Genomic DNA, 24,038 nt, shown 5'->3' with positions numbered 1-24,038 from the left:
TGTTCTATCACCAGACAGAGGTAAGGGGGCTGGTTGTCATGACAGCTGTTGTCATGGCAGCTGGACTGAGTAATAAACATGAGGAAATGTCCAGCCAGCCAGTGAAGTGAAGCCGCCGTGGCAACCGCTGACTGAAATGTGGTTTGATTTTGTGTTTTACCTTCACTTTAAGAAGTGTACTTGTTGTTGAAACTCAGAATTGTGACGCATCAGTGTTTAAATACTTTTCTCAAATAAGATTGAGACACATCTACGGGAGGCTTTTTGGTCATGTCATACACATTTTTTGTTTTTTTAATCATTTTGGACCACAGTGAAATCCCACCTGCTTCACTGATCGCCTAACTTTAATCTTATGTAACCTTAAGGATTGTTTTCTCCACTCCATAAAATAAATGAATATGGGTAGCTATCACCAAGCTTGCCAGCATCAGATTTAATTTGGCACATCAGCCTCTAATCCAAATGTGGCTCCTTAAAACCGACAAGGTGGATGTGGCCATCTTTTACTTACAGTCTATGCCCCCAGCCTCTCTGTGCCTAAACATGTTCTACAACCATAGCTGGAAATCTGTTACTTGTTCATTGTTATTGTCTTTGATAGCTGGAAACCACGAGCATGTCACTGAAAGTAACCTGCAAGAGTTTATTTAATATCCAACCTTCACCATCTACTTAATTCTAATCAATCCCTTCTCAAGCACCCTTTTACAGTTCAGCAGGGCCCGCATTAATCTTAAAGTGAAATCACTTGACTAGTGACACAGTGAACCTTTTAAGCATTTAATCAGCTTTGTACTTCTGCTTAATTACAGGTGTAAAAAATAAAACAGCAATTAATAGAAACCTCCTGAAATGTGAGCAATTGAATGAAATCTGATGGATCTGTTCCACTTATTGGTGGAATATATTTGTTAAAATGCAAAAAAAATTAAAAAGTTTATAAAATAATATAAGCCATTTAACTGAAATGCTGACTTCTAGAGAGGCTCCAATAAATGAAAAATCCCACGGGAGTGCATCTCTGGGAGGGAATCCTTGTGCACTGGCAGTGTGGTGAGCAGAGGAACCCGTAGCGGTGCGTTACCCTCCTGTACCACGGCGTGTGGTTGTGGACCTGGTCAACAGCTCTTAAAGCTCCGATACGTCAGTCAGTCCTTTCTCATTACAATCGCCTTCACATTCTCAGCTACTGGTCTCTTTGTCACCACAGTCGGTCTTTGATTCTGATGATCCATTTTCATTGCCGTTCTCCAAATCCAGCTCCGTCTCTTTGTCTGCTGCTCTTTCCTCTTCCTGCTCTTCGTCCTTCTCTGCCACATCCTCTGCTTCCTCCTTTCCGTCCTTTTCTCCATCACTCCGTTTCTGCCCGAGGCCCTGTTTGTCTCTGAAGACCTCCACACCTAACATTCGGAGGTAATGAAACCTCTCGTTGCGGGGGACGAATGCTCGGATGGACGTCTTTCCCCTCCAGCCACACAGCTGGATGGGACACTGAGGTTCCCCCGGGTTACTGAAAAATAAAGGGCGATGGTGGGTCGCACAATTTAACCAAAAAAAACCAGGCTGTCACTTCAAAATGCACACATCAGAAACACTAAAAACATGTTACAAGCTTACTTTGGGTTTGGGATGTACTTCAGCACAATGCTTCCCATTCCTGTGGAGAGAAAACTAAAGTTATACAGGAAGTAGAAAGTGATACAACCTACCGTGACGTTACAAGCACACACGGCAGGAAAACATATGTAAAATATGACCACTGACAGGTGACATGAGTAACACTGTGGGTGGGTGGGATATATTAGAGAGGAAGTGAGCATTTGATCAAAGTTGATCTGTGAAAATATATTTTGCAGAGAATTACAGATTCTATTTTCACTTTCATTTCATTCACTTATCTGCTGCTTCCTAATTTGCATCATTTCCATTAGGAAGAAAAAAAAAATTGTACATCATAAAAATCATACTTAGTAAAGTTCGGTAGTAAAGCTCAGTTGTGAACTCCAATTACAACTGGGTCAAAATAAACCAGTGAATCACTGTTTTCCTGCTGGCATCGCCTCCTGAATCGGAGCATGGATGGGATTCTGCTTGCTGCAAAAAATAGCACGACCCTAAAACTTCAGCCACGCCGAGTGACTTAAAATGTGTCGAGGAACAAAAATAACTGCGTTCTCAGAGTGATCTGACCCACCCAAACTGAATGTCCCATGATTTAATACGCTGACGCCATAAATGTATATTTAAGGCAATTTAAAGACCAGTGTGCATCTTGGATTTATTTTCCCCGAACACACACAGTTGGAGAGCACATCTATATTTGACCGTACCAATTTTCTGGGCCTGTGCATGCGCTTCATCCTCCAGCTTGCTGAGGTAGGGGTTCTCCTGGGTCAGCAGCACTTTGATGTCCTCCACACTCACCCTAATGATCCTGGAGCGTATATATGGCTGCAGAGTGTAAATACCCTGGTAGGACAGAAAGTACATGTGGCTGACAATCGGCACAAAAAAACTCTTTCCAGTTACACGCAGCATATAAAATGAATTCATTATCAGCTCGTTTGAGTGTGAATGCGGCCGTCTGGCTCACTTGTTATTCGGCTACAGCTCTGCGTTGGCCACAGTAAAGACAGCAGGAAGGATTTCTTGCATATTTGAACATTAAATTAAATGTATTATAACCTCAAAGTATATTTAAGTTGATAAAATAATAGAACTATAAGCTTTTTGATGCGCATCACGTCAGTCTCCCAATCATGCAGCTTTTAGTCAAGACGGTAGCCAAAGAACAAATGGAAACACAGATTTATATACAGGATGAACTGTGTGACTGCCTGAAAACTCCCCTCTGTGTGTGTGTGTGTGTGTGTGTGTGTGTGTGTGTGTGTGTGTGTGTGTGTCTCTTACCTCCTGAGCCAGTCTAAAGGCACAGCCAAACTCCTCTCCTTCGCTGTTGCGAGACCACACCTTCACCCCTGTGTTAATGACCTGAGAGACAAAAAACAGAGCTGAATGAACCACGTCTATAAAAAAAACAAAAACAAACCACCACACTGAAAAAAAAAACAGAAAAAAAATAAAGACAGGTTATTTAAATTCCAATCAGTGACTAATTATGTTTCTTGTAGCTTTCCTGGTGATGCAGTTGTAATTACACTAAACTCTCTTCCTCCAGGCAACGACTGTACAAGACATCGGCACACAGCCCAGCCGGTCTCTGGTGTCCCAGCAGGTGTGGGAGCAACTGTGTCAGTGATTTGCATAGTAAAAACTCTACCACACACATGCTGTTCTTTTCATAAGGGAACTAAAGTCAATTTAATGAGACTACTAAGGTAAAGGCGATCCGCAAGGCTTCAATCACTCAGGCCTAGAGACTGGTCGGCAACCCCTTGGCAACTGATTGACGAGTGGTTGCTGGAGGTTGCAAAGATGCTGGTGCACCAAAAACCTCATCATTGCTTTGATCACTAGCAGACTGCTGCTGTCACCTGTAGTTTGCATGGAAGACGCCAACTTGTATGCAAACACTCATGTTTTGCTCTCAGAGCTGACGTGAAACTTCAACAAAATCAAACTGGAAACAGAGAACGTTTTTAAAAACATACTGGCAGCCTCCTACTGACCAAAGCAACCTCGTTGCGACCAATTTCACACTAGTGACTGCCAGCAGTCTTCTGCAACCACTTGCCAACCTGCTGGAGAATGCACTTTTCCCTAGTTACAGGTGGTTGCCAGTCTCTTGGCTTGTTTCACCAAGGTGTAATCAGCGCTCAGGTTTTCCTGTGGTGCTGTTTACATGTCAGGATTATTTTGGTGTGAGCTGAAGGTTATTGGAGATGCCTGCTGTAGAAATGTCTGCCTTCTCTTGAACATAATGGAGCCAGAGGCCTGTATAGTAAAGCAAGGCTGTGAAGGTGATTCACCTCTTAGCGGGATATATCACGACAATAACTTATGTTGCAGCCCTCTTATCTGGAACATAACCTGCTTCAGAGCACATTATGTTCCAGATAAGAGGTCTGCAAGTACAAAATAACCATCTACTCCCTGATCGGTCCTCTAGAAAATAGTCCCCTCATTCCTGGAAGCGTCCTCAGACTTCTGTGTACAGTGAGCCTAAAAGCCTTAGTCTAAAGACCCGATGCCAACACAGGTCCTTAAGACTTGTAAGTATTGACTTTATATAGAATTTGAAAATCTAAGCCTACTTACCAATTAGAAACATGTCCTGATGTTTATTTTTTAATTTCTCAGACCATTTAGCGCCCGCTGAAAGAATGAGGCTGGATTTCTTTCAGCTGGTCTTACACACCATTACAATGCACTGAGCATCTCATTAACTCAGTGGAATACACAGCTGTAATTTTAGTCAGATACTTTGTGTCTTAATGATGGTGCTCTGAAATCTTTACATACACTTTTTCTTTTGTTGCCAGATTTAATTCCTGGTTTTAAACAGATACTTTATAATCATGCTTTTCTAGTTTTACTGACCACTCAAAGCCTTTAAGTATACAAACACTAATACATGCTTTTAAAATGAAATAAGCCTACAGATTATGCATGTTTTTTTCTTACCAGACATACACAAATGGCCTGGTATTTACACAGTGCTTTTTTCTTTTTCTTTTTTTAATCTTCCGTCACTACGCTGTGGATCATATTCATCCATTTTTATCCATCACATACACACCTGGATATCTGAATGAGAGCAATCTGGGTTCCAGCATCTTGGCCAACAAGATCTAACCCGGCCTTCACGAGACACATCGACACAGCAATCAACAGACACCCTCCGCATTTTTCACTGGTCATATACTGCACTACATGACAGGTTAGGTGAAGGCACTCAACACCACACACTGACTGTCATTTACTTCCACTATGTTAATGAGAAGGCAGACGTTTCTGCACACGATCGCTCCTAAACTGAGCAACTCGTAACACATTTAAATGGATAAACAGGACTACAAACCAGAGGAAAAATATGAAAATTAAGATCTTGAGGTTTCCTGTCCCTTTAAGACAAAGTGACTAAAAATTGAGAAACAACAAACACCGGGGAGAACAAAGAGACCGAGTCCCCACAATGCCACCTGTGCAGGTCCTGCAGGGTGGAGGACCAGAGGGATTTGGGAAAGGAGAGGCTCCCATCTGTTTGAGCTGCTTCCCTCACACAGAGACAAACACACATGAAGGAAGGGAAAAAAAACAACAACACAACCAACCAAACAGATGAATCAATGTAAAAGCCCATAAAATCAGCACTTAGGTAAACATAATGCTTCTTCAAGCTGATTGATACTCGATACACTGTCTCCAGGACACAACTGATTATGGATTGGCTGTATCAATTTTCAAAAACACAGAAATGTTTCATCTTCATTATCAAACATGTGCGCCTACCTTCATGCGTTCGCTGTTATTGAGCAGGACATTACGGAGCTCTTTGGACACCATGTACAAGTTCCTCTTCTTGCCCTCATGGGTCCGAGTCAGGACGTTGAGTTTGGGGAAGTCGGGAGACAGATCATAGAAAGACCTAGAGGAAAACAGGAAACATGTATTTATGCTGCAGAAAAATGTTGAAAACACCTATTTTACCTTGAAGACAAAGGTGCACTTACTGTATGGTGGTGAAGACGGGGTCATCGTCACTTAGGAACACAAAGGGGTCTTCTTTATATCCAAACAGCCGCATCTTCTTTGAGGGTGGAGGCCTGAAAAAGGACAGAGACAAAATGTTTACTTACATTTTACATTTACTTTACATTTTTCTTTATTTATAACCGATTAAGAGTCAACAGTTTCCATTTGTTAGCTCATGAGCTCAGTGCGACTCACCCACACATCCCCTCTGGTTTAGCACCGGCATCCTGACCCACAGAAGCTCCTTCGGGCGTCTCATCTGCCTCCTTGGCCACTTTTTCCTCTTGGTTGTTCCCCTCCACCTTCTCAGTGGAACCTTCAGGGGGGAGATGTGGAGTGTCTCCTGGTGACGGAGCCTCCTTGGAGCCGCCGGTGTGGGCAGCTGAGCTCGACAGCTTGGAGTCTTTCCTCAGCTGGAGATGGAAGAGGAGGAGAATGAACGGACAAAGAACAAACAGAAGAAGCTCCAGGTATCGTTAGTAAACCTGACCAGGTGGGTGAGGGGAGGTGAGGTGGGTGGGGGGCAGAAGGGGGCAGAAGGGGGTATCAAGTGTGTGTGTGTGTGTGTGTGTGTGTGTGTGTGTGTGTGTGTGTGTGTGTTTAAGATGAAGTACCTTGGGATATCTTTTGTTCCAAGGCATCGGGGCTTTCTTCACCAGCACAGCTACAAAGAAGCCTCCAGTGTTCTGGTGATGTGGCAGAATCCTCATACTGCCATAAAACACACACACAGAAAAAACATTAATGAATTGAAAAATAAATAAATCACAGCTTGGGGTTTGATAGAGCCCCCTACTGTGAAGACAGCATGTGGGAAAAGAAAAAGCGCCTTAATCAACATGTGACAACAGCTCCCTCTGCTGCCAATATCAAGTCAGTGTGAGCACTGACGCTTAAACATGACATCATCCTCCGTAATGTGAGGTTGGCAGGTGCGCTTGTGTGTGTGCATCTACTGCAGACTGGATGCAAATTCAAAAAGCACAGATTACAGTGGTGAGAGGTGACGGTGTAGGATGCTCTACTGTACTCCCTGATTTCACAATTCTGTAAAATGAAATTCTGTATTTTAACGATTCTTGAAAGAAATCAGCCAAAACAAAGCAAGCTAACAGAAACGTTTTAAGGACACTTCATGCCAAGATTGAACACTTTAATAAGCTATTTCACACTATTTTTGAGAGAAAACCTTCAATTCTAAAAATGCATTAGCATGGACCTGCATCTGTATGTCTGGGACTGCTCACTTACCATCTCTCCAGATGAAAGCTAGCCAGTTTCTCTGGGTCTTTTGGCGGGAACATGGTGGGTCGGATCTGCGTATGACGACTGCTCGGGACCTCGGACCAGTCCGTGTACCACTGGCCTTCTTTAGTCATCAGCTACAAAGAAACAGAAACAGTCTGGATACAGATCTACAATTCAAAAGTAACGACTGGCATTAAAAAAAACAAAATCCAGTACCTTCCAGGAAGTGACCCCAGGCATCCACTTCAGCCCCGGCAGGTCAGCTGAGCAGTCAGCCAGCTCCAACGCTCCTAGTAACATGAAGCCAGAGAGCAGCCAGTTATAAGATATGACATTTACACATAACTTTAATTAAAACACAAAGTGAAATATTTAGTCTGTTGATAAATTGAAGAGCTGAGGTGTAGCTACTGACACTGATAGATCATTTCCTGTGGACCTGACATGCATGAACTTTAGGGAATGTCCACGCTCATGTATCATCTCAGGTTATGACGACATAATTACATATTACCATGTGCAACACACAACTGAATGCACAGTATCCTGTCATGCATGTCAGACTTAATGCAAGAGAAAAATGATGGTTTGATTACAGACTGTATATAAATGATGGACAAGCCACAGTAAAAAATTTGGTTTGTGAAGACGCATATGGAGCTGTGAGTTTGCTACTCAACCATCCCATCTTAGTGTGTGGGTGGAGATGATCTGACTATGAACTGCTCTTACAGTAGCAACCACAGATGCCACCAGAACTGATCTCAAACAGCCACTTGTCAATAACAAGGTGAACATAGTCTAAATTATCCCCTGCTCTTAATCTAAATCTGTCAAAGTCAAAGTAAACTTTCTCATCTCTGCTATATACAGTACAGTATATAGAGAGCAGAGACAACGAGGCTTCATTTCCATTCAGTGCAAAAGAACAACAATAAATATAGGAAGAGTAAGAATAAATATACACTTAAAGACTAAGATAAGGGGAGTAAATATACACTTTGAGGTAAAAAGGCTTAATAACAGTCTAAAATTTACAACTGAAATTTAAAGTGACCTTGAAGTGGTTTAAAATGACCAACATAGCAGCTTTACAGTTTACAGCATGAATAAATAAAAGAATTCCTCAGTCGCGAACCAAAACAAAACAACACAACATCTACACTGTAGAAAGAAAAATCAGCTGCTGCCTGCTCATGGCACCGCCGGAAGTACCATTTGACTTTAATTTACAAGATTAGTTCAGTTTGGAGAAGAAAATTTAAAAAACACTGGATTTAGAAAAATGAAAAATGTGCCACCTTAAACTTGGTCAAAGTTGTCAATGCTTTCTAACATTTAAGAAAATCTTAGAGGTAAGTACAAGTCATTGAGCCTCATTTACTAAAAGTGTGTATACAAATGTGTGTTTCCATCCAATTTATATCATCACCAATTTCTCTGCTTCACCTGGAGGTAAACGTGTTTCCTTATATAGAGAAATGGGACGGAGCAGTACCCAGATAGTATGCAAATTGTATGAAGAACCACAAGGTTGTTTCATATTGAATCAGATTTTGTGTACGAACTCATTTTTTGTCCACAGTAAGAACGGTTCCACACAAATATTAGTAAATGAGGCCATTGTTTTATTATCAAACCCTGCTCCACAGCAACAGGAGTTAAAACTAAAAAGCAGAGTGTATGAAACAGCTAAAACATTAATATGAATGCTGACCTCTTACTGTGTGACCCAGAATGTGTGTATGTGTTTGTTACCTTCACTTTTCTCCAGCAGTGCTGCTATGACAGCCTCGTCCTCTATGGGGTTGAGTGAACAGGTGGAGTAGACCATCCTCCCTCCCACAGCCAGCTGTTCCACACCGCGCACAGCGATACGCAGCTGGAGCCTGGTGAAAACACACGTGTGCGCTCTGTAATCCTGCCAACGTTTTAAATTAAGACCAAAAACGACACACTCCTTTCCCTTGCTGTTTAGTCAATTTGGTGTACCACACGACTGCATTCCTACGTGGTAGCTTAGGCGTGAGCGCGCTCTCTCCTCCACTCACCCGTGGAGATGCAGGCTGTTGCTGGTCGTCCATTTCTTCCACACGTCTATGTTCTTCCTCATGGTGCCATCCCCACTGCAGAGCACAGAGCAGCAACAGTCAGAACACCCACCTCGTCTTGGCCCGAGGCGATGAAACCTCCACGGAGCCTTTTTTCAACTTGTCATGGGGCAAAAAAACATGTCTGCGAAGCACAAACTGTCTGCTTCTGTCTTCATTACTGCTTTTCCTCCCCTTTCCTCCCCTCCACTCCTCTCCCCTCCCTATGTTGTCTTTGGCAGGCGACTCCTGGCTTCAGCACTACAGCTGCCCAAACTCAGGCAGCATTTGCAAACCGAGGCAGTTCTGCTTTGGCCACAAAATGATGCTAAATTTCGAGAGATGAAAGATGTGGATAAATGTTTTACCGCCTTACTGAAACCTAAAGGTCGCAAAGACACTAACAGCAACTTATGAGGACGGTGCATTTGATGGAGAGTGCGGTGCCTAATAAATCTCCTCTCCTGTCAAACACCCACACATAAATCAGAGCTTACTGATCATATTTTCACTGTTTTAGCAGCTTCACAACCCCAACTCTCTGCATCAGCGATGCAGACATGTAGCGGATACGTCTGCTGACCTGCAGGGCACGTCACACAGGATGCGGTCGTAGAAGAGGACGTCCTTCTTGCCATTGGAGTTGATCTCCAGGGTGGGGATGCAGGAGGCGTCGTGGTTCACCACCATGATGCAGGGGCTGTTGAGCCGCTTGGCCTGGTGCACGAGCAAGTAGCACCGCTTGTTGTCCACGTCATTTGCAATGACAAAGCCCTCTGAAAGGTGGAGATCAGGTTTGAACTTATATACACTATTAATGCAAGAGAATCTTGTTTTTTTGCAATTTAAAGAAACAAAACATGAATTTCTTCCAGTTTTCCTACCTGGAAACGGCACTTCCATGTCAGCATGAAGCATCTCGATCAGCTGGGCTGTCTTTGAGCCTGGAGCTGCACACATGTCCAGGATCTGCATAGAAACTATTTTTTAAAATTTTGATGCCACTTTATTGTTACCAACACAGACTCCTGTGGGAGGACAATACGTTTACGGTCGCTGAAGGACATTTGGCAGAGTTTAGTCTCTGCTAAACAGCTGCTCCTGTCCTGTGTTTCCCCATCTGACCGGCTGCCTAGCAAAACTGCTTTTGTGGCAGTACTCAACACAGACTTTCAGCTGCCTCGTCCCATAGAGGAACAGACTCCAACTCAGTTGTCTTGCAGTGCTGCTGGTAACAGTCGCCCTTCTACTCTGGCGATCCCCTGTGAGCAAGAGGACCACTTTAACCAGAACTTGGAGTTGGTGGAGAACTGGTTTGTGTGACGACACACTGAGCTAATCGAGACTGTGGAACAAGGACAGAGCAGCTAGATCTGACTCAGGGTGAGAAATAGCTAGCTATACTGCTCAGTTATCGTAACACAAATTAACTGGGATATAAAATATTTGTGGGGGATAAACGTGTAAAGGCCTAAGATTTTATTTATGAAACCATGTTCATCTGATTTATGCACATGCCCCTCACCACCACAGAGAGTAAATTTGAATACGAGTTTAAAAACAGAGAGAAAGTTCAATTGCATTAAGTATAAAAAAAAAAACAAACAACTGTGCTTTTACCTTGTGATGGGGCTCAATCTTCAGAAGTATTGGAGGGATCATGCTGACAGCTTCTTGTCGGCTGATGTTGCCCTGTGAGGACAAACAAAAGGAATGTCAGTCTCTCCACTTCTTTACCAACTTCCTGACATGTTTTGGGGTTTTTTACCCCCTTCCACTGGTAACACAAATGTAATCTTTTGGATTGTGACTGACTCACCGACTCTGTCTCGCTGACCAAAAACTGGTGGAACTTCTCCAGCAGGGGAGACTTCCTTATGATCTTCCTGCTCATGTTGGTGTGCCAGGCCTGCTCATCAGGGTACCTGAAGAGCACAGTCCACAATCAGGTTTTAATTTGAATCAGTGCATCTTTTTAGTCTTGGGGAAAACACGATATATTACCAGCTGAGAGGCTGTGGAGCTTCGATCTTCTGACCATCGATTTCGAGCTCCTGAATATCCTTGAAATATTTTTCCTTCAGACAATGAAGGATCTCCTTGGCATGGCTGGAAAAAAGGAAATTGGTAGCATTTATATTAGGGATCTAATATGTTCTCCTTATAGATGTAATTAATGATTCAGCATTTTCTCCTTACAAACAAAAGTGGAATTTCCATGAAAAAGTTCAGAACAACCTACAAAGGTGCACATACGTCCCAATGAAAACCTCCTACATGGCGTTAAGCATGAACCAAAGTTGTAGATCTATCCAGCTCACCTCTTGTATCCAGTGATGCGGATGGTTGCTGGCAGAGGTTCCCTCATTGCTTCCATGAACTGTTCAAACTCCCCCTCAGGTACCAGACCTAGTTCCTTATAGTAGTTCTCAAACAGCTTGTTCTCCTTGATAATGTCAGCATACCCAGCTCCCCAACCCTGGGACAAACAAATATGTTCATGCAAACTAACAGGAGACAAAATTGCTACACTGAATGTCGTTTGATAAAATCAAATTTAAACTTTACTTGCTTATAATTATGAGTAACAGCCTGAACAGCATACCATACGATCTGTTACATTTAACTGTGGTGTCGGCCTACAGTACAACAAGCTGTTCACATATACAAAGATATACAGGTCGTTGTTAAAAAAGAAAAAAAGGAACATGGTGGTCACACATGGCTTTGAAAACAGCACGGTAACCAGCAGCGGTTTACATCTGCTACTTTCAGTAAAGGTAACAGATATAAACTATCCCTGCAGTCGCTTCCTTTCTGCAGTTACTTTATTTAAATGTTCATGTGCGGCGTGGCAAAACACAAGCACTAGCTAGTTTGTCTGCAGCAGGAGTTTTACTCACAGCGGTGTCTCTGTTGTCCCTGCCAGCATTCTGGTTTTTCTGCCGCTGTCTGCTTCTTTTCCCCATGTTGGAATAGCAGACGACTCTGGAGAAAAGTCTGCGGAACAACGTGGTGACTGGACGCGAACAAAACAGAGCTGTAGCTCAGCTAAAGTGTAAACGTGCAGAGCGCCTGAAGATGGACAGGCTGTGTATCCACGGAACGTGCTGCTCTGACGCACGTGAATGAGGACCCATTGAGGTGGCCGCAAAATCTGCCTGAAAGAAAGCAGAAACGCTTCAACGAGCCGGTCTGCACTCTTGTGAAATGTTATTATTACAAAAATAAAGTTTAAATTGTTTACGTGAAATTTTACAACCAAATAACTAATATTTATTGTCGAAACTACACACTTTACTTTTTTACACGTTATTTAAAGTGTCCCAACTCATTTTTTTAATATATTCGTAATATGTGCCATTGTGGGATTTTATGCAAATCATTGTCTATGAAAATAACATACATGTGTTCGTTATTTGGCCCTGAATGTTACATTAATCTTACTTCATCAAATTTCTGTTTTTATTTTTATTTTTTAATAATAACAAATAATCCTACACGATCAGGAGTTGATCAACCAAACAGGCCCCTAAAAGGTCTTATATTATGAATCATCATACCGCCTAGTAACCACCCAACGACCGGTTAAATTGACCTATTTTAGCAATTATGCACCTTTTGCACCTTAAAATGTTGCATCGTTTTTATTTCATCGCAGCAACATCCATTTTTATACACACAAAACATTAGTTAAACATATTCTCTTCATGTTGCATGGCAACCAGCAAGCAAAGAGCTAAAATTATCTTTTTTCTTTTCTTTTTTTAATCCACCAACAACCCCTTGTGAAATCATCCTATTCTTTTATTTCCATAACAATAACATGTAATTTATATGGACAAACGCATTACACATATTATCATTGCCTAGCAACCACCTAGCAATGACCCATTTTTTGCATTAAGCCACCTACATCTTATGAAAGCATCGTTTCATTATAACTTCATGGCCGACAGCATGAAGCACTATACTAGTAGTTTGCCAAACATATGTTAGGAATTCTTTTTGGCCTATAGGGGGCTGCATAATATACTTTAACCGCTGACATCTTATCATCTTAGATTTGCAGACACATAACAGACAAATATTTTACTATTATTGTTATGATATCGTTTGGTCCTTTGGCCTTTCTTCTCTCACACTTTCCATCATCTTCGCCTGCTGGTTGGTGAAGATGATGGCCATGTCCCCAAGTTTAACACTTCATGTTAATTTTAAAATGTAGTAAGTGTATAAACATGAGTGAAAACACAGCCACTCTTTGTGAAAAATATTGATGAACTGAAAATGCTTGTATTCTATATGAAAAATTCTTTGTCTCTTTTTTGTGTGTGTTTATATGTTAACAGCAATGAAAAGTTAAAAAAAAATGTTTTTATATAGCAGTATTAAAGTCACCGTACAAGTTGCTGTTTTCCACATTACTCCACATTATAGTTCAATTTTGAGAAAGAGTCATTAAGAAAGATAGACTAACCATTTGTCATTAAAACTGAACGGTAGTGGCAGCCTGGAAAGAAGAAAAATATAAAACTGTAGCATAACCCTGGCTTGAAGTAAATAACACAAAGTCATGTTAACCCAGCAGAAAGTTATTACCCAAGTGATGGGTTAAATAGGCAACTTCATCTGGGAAGTGCTGTGGTTACAACAATAAACTGAAGCAACAATTTGCGTATGTTAAACCGAGAGATGTTTAACCGAGCTGAGTTTTGCACAAAACAGTCGATATAAATGTTAATGTATAAATTTGGCAAGTAGGGGATGAGGAGAAGGTTAAATCACTTTTCCCGGATTGGACTTTTTCTAAGCATTTTCATACACGAACAGCCGGCTCTCCGGCTGGGTTATGACCTCGCGAGAGTTTAGTCTGACGACTTTATGAACTCAGAAACCAATCACAGCAGGAGTCATCTCCACAGGATCCAATCTAACGTGCTGATGCAAAGACCGGGCGCTTTCATTGGCTGAAAGGATCGGTTGCGTAATCGTTCAAGAACTCTTAATTGGTCCGAATGGGTCGCGAGCGTATGAGCTGTCCAGGCTCTTGTCTGCGTTCTGGACTGCAAGCTAGGGAATAACCGGTATGTATAGTTAGCTAATTGTGAACGTTTTAGTTTTAAATATTAGCCCTCAGGTCGAAATGGACGCTCTCCTCTCCCTACTCTTCTCCTCGGAGGAAGAGGAGCTGTACATGTTGGACCGCATGGCTTACCTCATGTTTTTAATGGCAGCCTGCACTTTTATTACTTTGCTGTTTGAAAATGTTCCTTATGGGCGGTATGCTACAAGCAAGTATGGATTTCCAGTTAACGCCAGGTTCGCCTGGTTCGTCCAGGAGCTGCCAGCCTTACTGCTCCCTCTGTGTTTGCTACTCTGGACATCTTCTTCTAAGACGTCATTACTACCTAATCAGCTCCTCATTGCCATGTATTTCCTTCACTATGTCCAGAGGTAGGTAACCGTGGGCAGTCACGTTTATTTATATATGCAGTGTTATAAGCAGGCATGCGCAAGGAGCATTGCGTAAGTACCCCTTCAACTGGGCAAAGAAACGCCTGATTAATTGTGCAACTCAAATACAGGAGATGTCAGAATTTGCACAGATGAATACATTTCAGTATAAACATGCCATTACTCAAAATAATGTGTTCTTGTTGTGTTTTTTTTCTTCTTCTTCTGCAGAGCCTGCATTTATCCATTTTTAATCAGAGGAGGGAAACCGACACCGTTCGCTTCATTCGCCCTGGCCTTTGTGTTCTGCTGCTATAATGGCTTCATGCAGATCAGGTACCTGAGCCATTATGCTGAGTACCCAGCATACTGGGTTACACATCCATGCTTCCTCATTGGTAGGTGTCCTGTTCCCCCACTGTGTGCAACAGTAATGTGAATTATTTTGTTGTGTGCAGAAGTTAAAATGTTGTACTGAGTGTAATTAGTATTTTATACGTGTACATAGGGATGGGAATTGATAAGAATTTAGCTATTATCCATATCACTTATCGATTTCGTTCCTTATTCATTCTCTTACCGATTCTCACTGGATCTTCTTTGAGAGTCACCCCTGTCGCTAAGCAGCATATCAAAGACATTAAATTCATGCAAATTAATTGCATGTTGTTTGGTCAAATGTTTGTCCATGTTGGAGGTATTTCCCGGTCTTTGTTGTGATCAGTGTTGGGGTCGTTACTCAAAAAAGTAACTATCACACATGTTACAAATAAAACATTTATTAAAATTAATGCAGTACATTGATTAATTCAGAGGTTCCCAAAGTGTGGGGCCCAGAGCCATTGCAGGGGGGGTGCGGTATGAAAAGAAAAAAAAAAAAAAAAAAAGAGTGCTTGGACACTGTGGACAGGTTGTTGACGGGGCTCCCACACAAACGCAAAGCAGGAGATGAAGCATCGCCAAATATGTTTCCAAACCAACTTCCTTCCAAGCCAAAGATAGGAAAATATGGTGAAGCATATCTTCCCTTTGGCTTCACCTGCACAAATGCCAAGGTAGGTCTCCCCTGCAAAATTAGTTTCCCTGCGTCGGGAGCATGCGCTGGGCTCTCCAAATCACGGACAAACAGTATCTCACATTCTTGATTTTTAGTTCACAAACACTTCTTGTAATAACTAACTACTCCTGACATTTTGGACATGTTACTAACATGTCCAAAGCACGAGCTGTGCTCTTCAAATCACGGACAAACAGTATCCCACATTCTTGATTCTTAGTTCACAAACACTTCTTGTAATAACTAACTACTCCTGACATTTAATGTCAGGAGTAGTTAGTTATTACAAGAAGTGTTTGTGAACTAAAAGTCAAGAGCTAACATGATGTTAGCTCTTTATGCAGTAAAGTTACAGTGGGATACAAATAATATCAGGCTGATCCTGCCGTAATTTGTTCCCCCGGTTCAAATCATGGACAAACAGTATCTCACAGCTGTTTTTGTTTTTGAACCCATTTTGCACAGACAGACATTTTTTGAAAAAAGTATTGATAGCAATGTTGAATATTATTACACAGGAAAAAAAACAACTACACGTAAAATAATTACACCGTGACGCCTCTGCCTTTCTAAATGGAGGGACAGTAACTGCGTGTGTATGTAAGCGTGTAAAACCTGAAGATAGAGACAAAATACTGTTAATCTGACTATCTGCCATTCTGCAATTCATCTCATGTAAACAATAACGTGGCGCACAGCGTGACGTGAAAAAAGGCACATACCTTTGACGTTGCGTGACGAACTCTGTATTCCTCGTCCACACGTAAACGCAAAAAAGGAGTTTTAAATAATCTCCGTTTTCGGTGAATCGCAACGCCTTTTACGTGTTGACGAAAAGTCCAAACGCATAGAAACAGCTGAGTTTTCAAAAATACCCGTGTAGGTGTGGACGTAGCGTAAAAGAGTTAGTAGTATATTTTATTACTACCTGTAATTTATTGCCATTTACTTGTATTTGCTTAATTGTTTACTAAATGTTTGAGGTGTGAAATAAACCGCAATGGAGTTTGTAAACAAAATATGGGGGTGTGTGTGTGTGTGTGTGTGTGTGTGTGTGTGTGTGTGTGTGTGTTTGGAGGATGTGTTTGTGCGGGGGGGGGGCGCGAACATTTTTCTTGTAAAAAAAGGGGGGCCTGGCAAAAAAGTTTGGGAACCACTGGATTAATTACTCGCAGGATTCAGTAATTTGTCTGAAGCAGAATCAGAATACTTTATTAATCCCTAAGGAAATTCTCTATTTATTTAAGTAAAAAGTAAAGGACATAGAAATAAAAAAGAAAAAAGTTAAACTAAAGAGAAAAAGCAGGAGCAACTGTAACAGGCTGCATGCATGGTTGACACATGCGCACTCAAGATGATTTGTTATCCTACTTGTTACATTACTTTCATGTTACTCTGTAAAATGACCTGTAACACATTCTCATAATTACCATTTAACAATATAAACCTATAAGCAATAGATCCACACACCAACGAAAATCCTAATGAGGACACATCTTTCTCTTGGTATTGCACAAAGCAAAGATAAAAACCAACACAGTGACTTCAAAGCGATCTCCACTGTGATTTCTCTGTAGAAACAGAGACTGCAGCCTGACTGCTCATCAGTTTGTTACCGGTTGAAGTTCAAGGTCTGGTTGATGGGCTGGCGTCGGCATTCACTCAGCTTTCACTGTGGTTCTTGGCTAGCCAAGCGTTAGCCAAGCATTAGCTTGCTGTCTGTGCAGATTCTTGCAAAGAGCCGAAGTTTTGTTAGCAACATAACGCTGTCCTGGATGTAGTTTCCACTTTACAATTTGGCTCTCATCCTCTTGTGCAATAAAAAATAACCACGCTGTAGACTGCACCAGTTGGTGGTACATAGTATCAGTTTTAAGTACAGCTTGACAATAGCTGATACATGGGTGCTACATATATAATATTAATTTTTTTCAAACTTATTAGAAACTTGCAGTGAAGGCGAGGCTCTGCTGACTGAATAGTCCTCTACACGCACTGTGCTACACCCACCCATATAAAGCGACATATACACATGTGGCAGTATATCTGGGATAAGTCCAGCCATGTATCTAGCCACCCATTTTCTGCTGCTTATCTGGGTCATGGACGCAGCAGCCTAAGCAGACGAGCTAAGACCTCACTCTCCCCTTCCTCCAGCTCATCTGGGAAGACTGGAGGCGTTACCGAGCCAAAGGAGCGATATAATCACTCCAGCATGTTTTGTATCTGCCTTGGGGCAGATCCAGTCCTAATGGGACACCCCACTTACGATGCACCAAGGAGGGATCTCTGTCAGATTCCTGAACCATTGCTCGTGGCAATAAATGAGGGTTTGAACGTAGATCAGCCGGTAGATCGACAAATTTGCTATTACACTCGGCTCGCTTCTCCACAACAAATTGATACTGGAGTTTGGCGGATTATACCAAAGATTGATCATATCAATAACAGCGCTGGTATTGATATTGGATCGATACAGTCATAATAGGACTGATACTTTGTTTTGATTCTCAAAATTCAGTATATAGCTCAGATGGGGGGGGAACCCCAATGTTGTACATCACTGTACTCTGCAGTGAGTATATGCTAACTAATCTCTGTATATTTTATGTGGATATAATTCAAGTAAAGTGGAATGAAGGCAGGCTAAAATTAATGTTAGTGTAATGAATAATCCTGAACAGTTCAGGATGTGGCCGGCTACTGTATAGTGTCTGTTATTGGTAAATCTGTGTTATCTAGTAGCAGGGTTACGAGCTGTTCTGTTTATTTATGAAAAAGAAACGCTGGTATACACTGGAAGCCCAGATGTCCCAGTTTTACATGTTGAATGCCCACTTGGATATTCCACGTCATCTGTGCGTATCAGGTGACTCATCCACACGTATTTGAGGTTTTCTAAGTGAGTGAGAAAGATGTTATGTATAGTTTTTGACGTCTGTACACACAGAAAGGTTTTCGAAAGGTAAAATTATCAGATTTGTCAGTGGGGTGGCTGCATGCCAAATAACCCCAGGTTCAGTCATCAACTCATCAGCGAGACTCCAAGATAGCCTTTTCCATTACTACCTACTATTAGACAACTTGTCCCTGACCTGTTGTGGGCACTTTGCCCTTTTCTGGCTGAGAACCACAACCTGAGTGTGAGCTATTTTTGAAGAGTTAGGAAATGATGGATGTGGGTGAATGTTTGGAGAGTTGTACCTCACAAATGACAGTGATTACACAGAGTTTAATAATTAACAGTTTCACCAGTTTGTGCACATTGTCTAAAGTATCATGTATGTATATATGTATTGTATTTATAACAACAGTTGTTAAAGGATTTCTCAACAGTTTTTTTTTTTTTTTTTTTCTTTCTTATTTTAAAACCTTCCCTTTTGTCCTGTTACAGCTGGGAAAATATCAAGTCTGTATGTGACCCTAAGTTGGATAAGCAGTGAAGAAAAATGAAAATATGATATTTTAGGGTCACTTTTCGGAAGGAAACCAGGAGTATTCATCAAAATGTGGAAATGCTAAAAGAAAAAGAAACGCAAATCTTTGCTCTCTGGCTTTTTAACAGTACAGTCACTTGCTGAAACAGCTTTTGCTTTTGTCTCCAGGCTCGGTACTGTGGTTCGTTGGCTGGTTTATAAATGTACAATCTGACCACATCCTTAGGAACCTGAGAAAGCCCGGAGAGACTGGATACAAGGTTCCCAAAGGTAAGGGCTTCAGTCAGATTCTGACATTTTATTTAGACTAGGGATTTTAAATTCATTTTACATAGTGGGCCAAATACAGCCAACTTTAATCTCCAGTGGGTCAGACCAGTGAAGCTCCCCTTTCTGTCAGTGTAAAGACGTTTAGATACACATTTTGTCCCTGAGATAACTTCATAAGAAAAAGAAGTGTCGTTTCAAGGTTGTCTCAGTTCTTCTACCTGATTTTGAAATGCTGCTGTGTAAAGAAAAATCTGTCAGCACTACTCTTGGGGATTAAGTTGGAAGAAATAAATGTGTAAAATTACATAAGGGTTATTACCCAGACTGTCCTGTAATTGTACAGCAGAATGTTTTGTTAATAAAAAAAAAATAAAATAGCCTTTTAAAAATTGTGGACTTATTGTTAAAAAAACGAGCAAAAAAATGTAGAGTCGGTGGTGAGGGAGAAAAAATATGAAAATACAGTTCAGAATGTATGCACTCCTACATATTGTCCAAAACTGTCCATTGGGCCTAATTGGAGTCGGGCTGATTCTGGGCCCCAGGCCTAATGTTTGACACCTTTGATTTAGACTATTTAATTTTCTGTTTAGATGAAATTCAACAGCAGGTGTCCAGTAATTAAGGATAAATAATTTCTGTATGTGTAGTCTTAAGTTTTTGCATGCTCAAGCTAAAGTAAGCAGTGCAATATTTTAAGTAGTAATTTGATCATTAAACGATGAAAGAAAACAATATATAATGAAATCATGTCATTAGGTTTTCATTGTAGTATGTAAACTAAGCTATAATGGAGCAATGTAATTTCTCTGAGTCCTTGGCGAACTGTACATTCATTATGCTGGTAAGCTTTATTTATTTATTTATTTAAGAGCTTAACTCAGAACACTGTCACATCACGTTTACCTTTTATACATTGTGTATGCATGTAAAAACTGGCATACACATACAGAATGTAGAGGGGGAAAGTGATCAAATCGATTACCGGTACATATTTGTGAAACTGCTAGTTTCAGGCAGAGGAGTAACTGAGGGGCCACACTAAGATAGTATAAAATAAATAAGCATGGTTTCCAATAAAGCTATTCTAGCAAATTCCAAAAATAAAAGTATACAGCTGGAAATAAGCATAAAATACATTTTTCATGAAATTCTGAGACGGAGCCTTCTTCTTTTTTAGGATACAGTCCTTCCTTGTAAACGGTGCCGTTTTTACATTGTGGTGCTACTTATTCTTAGGTTTAGACTCTGAATGTTTTTGTTGCAGCACTTGTGATGAGTGAGAAGGAAGTCACAAAACCTGCAATCACATAATGGCCCTCGACACTGTGGTCTCTGTGTGCTAGATGCTAATTTTCCAGTGTGGTCTCATGATTATACAGATCACACTGGAAGCAGAATCACAGGTTGTCACTAGCTGTCTTTGCCTGGGCCTCTGTGAGCCCTTACATTAGTGTATAAACAGCTCTTGCTGCACCTCCTCTAATATGGTCCAACTTGTAGGACTTTCAGTGCGTTTGCTTTCACTGACACAAACATGGAAATCTTCTAAACTGCACAGAGTTGACAATAATTATGTTAGTTAGCCAGGCGTACAGTGGAAGATGTGCATTATATGTGTGTAAATGTGAAGGCCTCACTTATTCAATATTCAGGCTGTATACAGAATTAATCTTTATGAAGTGTTCATGTTATTTGAGACTAATGTGCTTTAAGATTGATATATTTATAGTATTTGTTTACATTTTTAACATTGGAATTTTTTAAGCACAGAAGGTCAGTTGACAACACTACATAGGCAAACAAAAAAATCGCATTTCTGAAACAAGCTGTTGGTGCTTTCACTTATTACTTTCAAGTCTCATTGAATATAACATGTTCATTTTGTAAACGACTGCCCCAGTTGGTTAAAAGGGAGGCTTAAATGTAGAGCATGCCTCAGGGTGGGTCAACCATGTGACTGAAAAGTCCCTGATGTAAGAACATATGATGACCTTTGGTTTCTCAGTCAGAGTTGCCGCTTGATTTGTGACCGACCAAGTTGACAACAGCCAAAATATTCTGCACGACTCTTCACTAACCACGATAAAGAGGCTGCAAAGGAGAAAACTGTTCACTTGTCATTCTGCAGCTTTTTATCATTCACTCTGCAGCCCGTCACCTCCCTCAGCTCCTCAGGCCTGATTCAGCTACTCTGATCCGGATTTCACTCTTTACTTGCTACAGACTCGACTCTGTTTAGTTCAGCTATGGTTCCCTTGCTGCTCTACACAGGCAGCAACTCGTCTAATTCTCCACACATCTGTCATCCAACACCCTGGATCAGAATGCCATCCCAGACCCATTCAAACCCTGTGATAATTATTAATCTTTTATCTAACGACAGTGCCTTATATATTTAGCTATCTAGCTAGATCTGGGTCATGATATACAGCCTTCGTGTTGTTAGGCAACCAGGATTGCAGCATTTAACACTGAGGGTCAAAATGATGGTTGGTGGTTCTCGGTACAAATGGTCGATAAATGTTTTGTTTGTTTTTTTTGGGAGGGGAATGCAACACATCAACATTCTCTGATCATTAAACCCATTTTAGGAAGAGTTTGCTGTGCAGCCTGCCCCAGCTTGGCTAAAACAGACGTAACGGCTGAAACATGACTGGATGTATGTTTTTTAGTGTGTGTGACCTTTTACTGCATTTAACTGGCTGAGCACTGTATGAGATGTGACATGTAAGGAGGGGGTTGGGTAAACAAGGCATTGGCTCACGTCCAAATTCCTTTTGCAAAACAGCCTGTACGGTGGGTACACTGAATCAAACCATGTTTTCTCTGAAAAATCCAAACCATAAGTTGGCTTCTACCTCTGTTAAATAAATCGGTAATCATAACGGGTTCACAAAGAGAGTGGCTCCCCTGACTGGGAGCGTAGTCAAAACAAAAGCACCTTCAGCCTGAACTTGCACTGAACCTGTTGAAACAATCCTTCCTTGAACCTTAAAGAAAATAAAGCAGAGAAGGCGAGGTGCGAGGAAGCTGTGAGCTTTGTTGCTCCAGATCAACTTCCAGGCACGTCTGGAATCCCCTCAGCCAAGAATCTGCTATTTTCACATAAAGGGTAGCAGCACTGCTGAGCGCATAGCCTGCAGTCACATACTGAGTGCTCAGCCATGTATGTGTGGTATGAAGCCAGCTCTGTGAATGCCCTTTGCATTTTGTAACTGCATGTTGCCTCCAAATAAGATTCACAGACAGTGGAAATGTCACCACTTATTCAGCTTAGTATCAAATTGTATTCTGCGAAAAGTCACTGGATTTTATTTCCCTCCACATTGAAATGTTTGGGTTATTTTTGCATCAGTGAGCACATCAAAGGAGAAACCCACCTGCTCTAATGTCGCTGTCTTCCACCCACAGGCGGCATGTTCGAGTACGTGTCTGGGGCCAACTTCTTGGGCGAGATAACAGAGTGGGCTGGCTTCGCTCTGGCTGGTCACTCTGTTCACAGTGCAGCCTTCGCCATCTTTACCGCAGTGGTCCTCGCTAGCAGAGCTGTGGCCCACCACAAGTAAGAACAAAAAAAGGCAGCGTGCTCACATTCAGAGCAATTTTCCTGGAGTATGCACACTGTACATTTTAAATAAAATTCAGAATTAACACGGGACATTTTTTTGTTCCTTTGTTCTTGCTCTGCAGATGGTACCTTGCCAAGTTTGAGGACTACCCTAAAAGCAGGAAAGCATTGATTCCCTTTCTGTTCTAGAAAACTGGACACCTCGAAAGGTAATGTCATTCCTGTGATTGTTTGCCTAATTTAGAAATTCTGTGATGTTGCAACAAACCTTGAACACAGCTTATTTTTTTTTCCACTGAAAACAAGCTCACTCTAGGTGTGAAGACGCAATAGTTAAAAGTCACCATCTCAGAAAGGTTTTTTTTTATCATTTCTGTTACATTGTTAATAACATCACAAAGCACCAAGGAACCTCAACAAGCATGGACTGAATGTGCTGGAAGTGTTGCGTTTGCAGGAGAGGCGGCATTCAGCTCTCCTCCAGAGTAAATAAAGATTGTGAATGGAGTAGCTCCATGGTAATACATGGGATTTATGACACTCTACATCAGCAGTAAACAGCTTTAAGACTCTCCTCCTGATCTGCATATTCTAGCAGTTGGAACATAAAGTTGGAAATGCAAAGCAGACATTTAAAATGTTCATTTTAACCTCAAGACTCAGTTGTTGCAAATCTTTTTAATGTCCATTCACATCAAATAGATGAGTTCTGAATTAAGTAGAACATGTTTTCTGCTGGACTTTGCTCTGGGTGTCATCTACTGACCTCATCATCTCAAAGTCCTGAAAAAGAAGCAACTTTGTGAATATAACTGCATATCTGGACTTAAAAAGACTGAGACTTGCATCAGGCCTGTCCCCCACTCATGGACTGCGGGGACAGAGAATGGAGATCAAGCACAGGCGTCAATAAGTCACCCATGCCTGAAATTAGAAAATAAGAGTTGCCCCAAAACATGCCCCGTGCTGGGAGTTTCTCAGAGAGATGGTGAAGAAGTGGAGAAGAAATGAGAGAAAAATATTGGGCAGGTGAAAGCAGGAGGACAACGTGTGCTGAATGAATAAAGCTGTGCGAGATGTGTTTTTGAAGGGACGGAGAAAAACTGGAAGTAAAGACAGGAACAGGAAATATTGGACTCGTCTCTTTCGCTCCATTACTGTTTCATTTTTGTTACCGTGAGTCATAATCTTGTCAGTGTAAGTTAAGACTTTTCTTAAATCATGTCATGCTTTGTTGGTACTCAGAATTT

At 41.3% G+C, this 24,038-nt stretch overlaps 2 protein-coding genes across 3 annotated transcripts; one reads left to right on the top strand and one right to left on the bottom strand.

Moving 5' to 3' along the window:
• Window positions 1-769: 769 nt before the first annotated feature.
• On the bottom strand, window positions 770-12,148 carry nsun2 (NOP2/Sun RNA methyltransferase 2). Its single transcript, XM_005450785.4, has 19 exons — window positions 11,900-12,148; window positions 11,318-11,475; window positions 11,001-11,105; window positions 10,816-10,921; window positions 10,617-10,688; window positions 9,881-9,965; window positions 9,580-9,772; window positions 8,958-9,032; window positions 8,665-8,795; window positions 7,123-7,196; window positions 6,910-7,040; window positions 6,273-6,369; window positions 5,854-6,071; window positions 5,637-5,729; window positions 5,416-5,551; window positions 2,914-2,994; window positions 2,334-2,472; window positions 1,621-1,660; window positions 770-1,513 (listed from the first exon to the last, which is right to left on the bottom strand). Exons 1-19 carry the CDS (start codon window positions 11,963-11,965, stop codon window positions 1,186-1,188), a joined length of 2,328 nt encoding a protein of 775 aa, XP_005450842.1. The 5' UTR covers window positions 11,966-12,148; the 3' UTR covers window positions 770-1,185.
• Window positions 12,149-13,994: 1,846 nt separating this feature from the next.
• On the top strand, window positions 13,995-24,021 carry srd5a1 (steroid-5-alpha-reductase, alpha polypeptide 1 (3-oxo-5 alpha-steroid delta 4-dehydrogenase alpha 1)). 2 transcript variants are annotated; one of them, XM_025902186.1, is made up of 6 exons: window positions 13,995-14,453; window positions 14,685-14,851; window positions 19,116-19,217; window positions 22,632-22,782; window positions 22,911-22,997; window positions 23,190-24,021. In XM_025902186.1, exons 1-5 carry the CDS (start codon window positions 14,143-14,145, stop codon window positions 22,975-22,977), a joined length of 798 nt encoding a protein of 265 aa, XP_025757971.1. In that variant the 5' UTR covers window positions 13,995-14,142; the 3' UTR covers window positions 22,978-22,997; window positions 23,190-24,021. The 2 variants fall into 2 exon arrangements, with proteins under 2 accessions (XP_025757971.1, XP_005450844.1); XM_005450787.4 differs by having other exon boundaries at window positions 13,996-14,453; window positions 23,095-24,021.
• Window positions 24,022-24,038: the final 17 nt, after the last annotated feature.

Source organism: Oreochromis niloticus, linkage group LG22 (assembly GCF_001858045.2).
Source record: "Oreochromis niloticus isolate F11D_XX linkage group LG22, O_niloticus_UMD_NMBU, whole genome shotgun sequence".
NCBI classification, from domain to species: Eukaryota; Metazoa; Chordata; class Actinopteri; order Cichliformes; family Cichlidae; genus Oreochromis; species Oreochromis niloticus.
Note: the sequence above shows the minus strand (reverse complement) of the source record. Positions and strands in the feature narration are given on the sequence as shown.